Raw genomic sequence first — 2,576 nt, forward strand, 5'->3', positions numbered from 1 at the left:
CTGGAGACAAAAATACAAAAGTGGACATTATTCCATTCTTTCCTTAGGCTTATAAAGGTTATGTACACGAGAGAACAGAACCAGGGGCAGCTGCAGGGGAAGCCTGGCACGCACCGCCGCTTCCTCCCACATCGCCACCGAGAATAAATTAAAACAGGGGAAAGGATCAGCACAGCCCCATCGGAGCAAAACCTCCAGGAGCCTCGAGGGCCCCCAGTCCCAACTGCTGCTTTGAGTGCTTCTAAACTGTTTCCCTTCTCCCGCTGGTTGGATGGGGATGCAGAGCCTCAGCTCCGAGCACCACGGATCCCTTGAGAAGCACTCGGCTGAACGCTGCAGCCTCTGCCCTGCTGTCAGCATTCAGCCCCCCCCCTCCCCCCAACGCCCCCGACCACGGGTGAAACATGTGCAAAATATCAGGGAGAGAGGAGCGATTCATTCTGCTGGGCCGGGGCTGCCGGGCGAGGACAAAGGTGGCAAAGCCTCAACCCCCGCCAGGAGGAGAAGGGAATGGTGCAGATTTTGTTCTTTGTTGCTCTGAAAAACTGCCTGGAAACAGATATATGTGCAGAAGCAGCCGGTGGTGCGTCGGCTTCACTCTACAGTCAAAAGTGTACCTGAAGTTTCTGTAAACAGTCGATGCTCCACAATGGGGAGATGGGGTCCACGGGCAGAAAAGTGGCTCTGCAAAAATGAAGTGACACACAGAGCCCCCAGCAGCTCCTGCAGAGCCACTCAGGACACCCCCAGAGCTGCCCCACAAAACGCTGGCTGTGAGAACACAACGGGGGGGGAACACAGAGGGAGAAGATGCAGCAGAAACGCTCCGGATCAGAGCCACCTCCATTGGCAAAAAGGGGCTGAACCCTTCCCTGTTTTAACAGATGGAGATCCAAGCTGCTCACCTCACACTGGATTTTAAGGGCAAATCCTCCCTGCATCTGCCCCAAATACACTTTTGCCCACATCACTCAGAAGGGAGCAGAGCTCTCTGAGCGTGCTGAGCACCCGGACCCACATAAGTGCTTTCTCCTCCCCGAATTCCTCCCCCCTGCCCCCCCAAGCACACACCCCAGAGTCACACCATCAGCACAAAGCTGGCTGCAAAAAGGGCTGAAAAAGCAGAAAAATAAGAGAGGAGTTCCTCCCATGGCCAAAGCTGCCCCCCTTGAATCTCAGCACCTGAAAATGCTTGTAAAAATAGGTCTCGAAATACANNAGGCAAGTGTGCTTCTGAACATTTCTATTGCGCATTGGTCCGTGAACGGTGGTTTTTATCAAAAATAACAGAGTTCATTTGCTGTTTCTTTGAGCCCTGGGCTGAGCAGAGCACAGCGGGGCATTTCTGGGGCAGCCGCACGAGGCGGCGCCGGGCATCAGAGCAGCTTGCGGTGCAGGATTTCCCAGGCCATCCGCTTCCGGAAATAGGGCATGTGTTGCTTTGGAGGGGGAAAAAAGACAAAGAAAACAAACATCAGTGCATCCTCAGCATCTCCTGGGGCAGCTTTTGTAGGGGAAGCCTTTCTTGGAGGGGGGGGGGGGTGGGGAGGTGAGACTTTGAGGTTATTGAAAACAAAGCGGTGAATGAGAATTCAGAATTAACATCGCTTCAGTGAGATTCCCTGATCACAAAACACTCATGCAGGGGATGCTCCACGGGGGCTGACATCAGGTAATCCCAAATTCCTTCGGATTCAGGCTACAATGACCCGCTTTCATTACAGCTATGACTGGGACCCATTATGGGCTGACGTCGGTGACGTGGCTGCGTGTTTTAAGAGAAGACATGAGGAGGGCTCTTGAGGAATTTGGCGTGGTAGGAAGAACTGCCCCAGCGCCCCGTGTCGGCTCCGCTCCGAGGAATGGCAATTCGATCCCCACTGGGGGGCTTCAAACCAAGGGAGAAGGGAGCAAAAGGCATTTGGAAGCATCAGAACGGGTGCAAATACGCACCCCGAGCACGTGGCACGCGTCAGGGCGGGGATTACCTGAGTGAAGTTGATGGGTTTGTCTTTGGTAATGCAGTCGGCGTATTTGCAGGCAAACATCCCGCAGTCGCTGCCGTTCATCTGCTGTGGGATCTCCTGGAATGAGAGGACACAGAGCTGAGCATCGCGCCCTCGAGTCGGAGCCCTCCTGTCTGCTGGGAGAACCAGCAGCTCCCAGCAAAGGGCCTCCCCCAAACGAAGAGCAGGTGGGAGCTGCACAGCAAACGGGAGCTGAGGACAAGAGGGTGGGTGAGCCCCGTGCAGCAGGAATGGAGGGGCGCTGGGGCTCCCCCCCATGTCCTCCCCGCAGGGCTGGATGGGAAACTGCAGCAGAGCAGCCTGCCATCGAAGACCTGTGATTTGCTCACCCCCTACAGTTACCACGAGCACAGATCTGCCAGGAAAAAGCAGCCAAGGACAAAAGCAAGGACCAACCCAGACCCCTTCCGCACACCTTGACTGCACAAACCCACCTGGCTCTTCTTACTCAGCAACGACCACCCGTTGGTGTCGAATTCTTTCCTTTTCTTATCAAGGCTTTCCTGTTTTAAGTACTGCCTGTAGGAATGAGAGAATGAAAGGAAAAAA

The 2,576-nt window shown here is 54.7% G+C and overlaps 1 protein-coding gene across 1 annotated transcript in view; it reads right to left on the bottom strand.

The window, feature by feature from the left end:
* Positions 1 to 1,228: 1,228 nt before the first annotated feature.
* Positions 1,229 to 2,576, bottom strand: part of SENP1 (SUMO specific peptidase 1) — a 15,617-nt gene continuing 14,269 nt past the window's right edge. The window contains exons 14-16 of the mRNA XM_010727952.3: positions 2,462 to 2,546; positions 1,989 to 2,084; positions 1,229 to 1,439 (exon numbers count right to left, since the gene is read on the bottom strand). Of these exons, the coding sequence (XP_010726254.1) occupies positions 1,377 to 1,439; positions 1,989 to 2,084; positions 2,462 to 2,546 (244 nt within the window). The 3' untranslated portion in view covers positions 1,229 to 1,376. The remainder of the gene's footprint in view (positions 1,440 to 1,988; positions 2,085 to 2,461; positions 2,547 to 2,576) is intronic.

The sequence above is a fragment of the Meleagris gallopavo genome, unplaced genomic scaffold, assembly GCF_000146605.3.
Source record: "Meleagris gallopavo isolate NT-WF06-2002-E0010 breed Aviagen turkey brand Nicholas breeding stock unplaced genomic scaffold, Turkey_5.1 ChrUn_random_7180001951027, whole genome shotgun sequence".
In the NCBI taxonomy this organism is placed as follows: domain Eukaryota; kingdom Metazoa; phylum Chordata; class Aves; order Galliformes; family Phasianidae; genus Meleagris; species Meleagris gallopavo.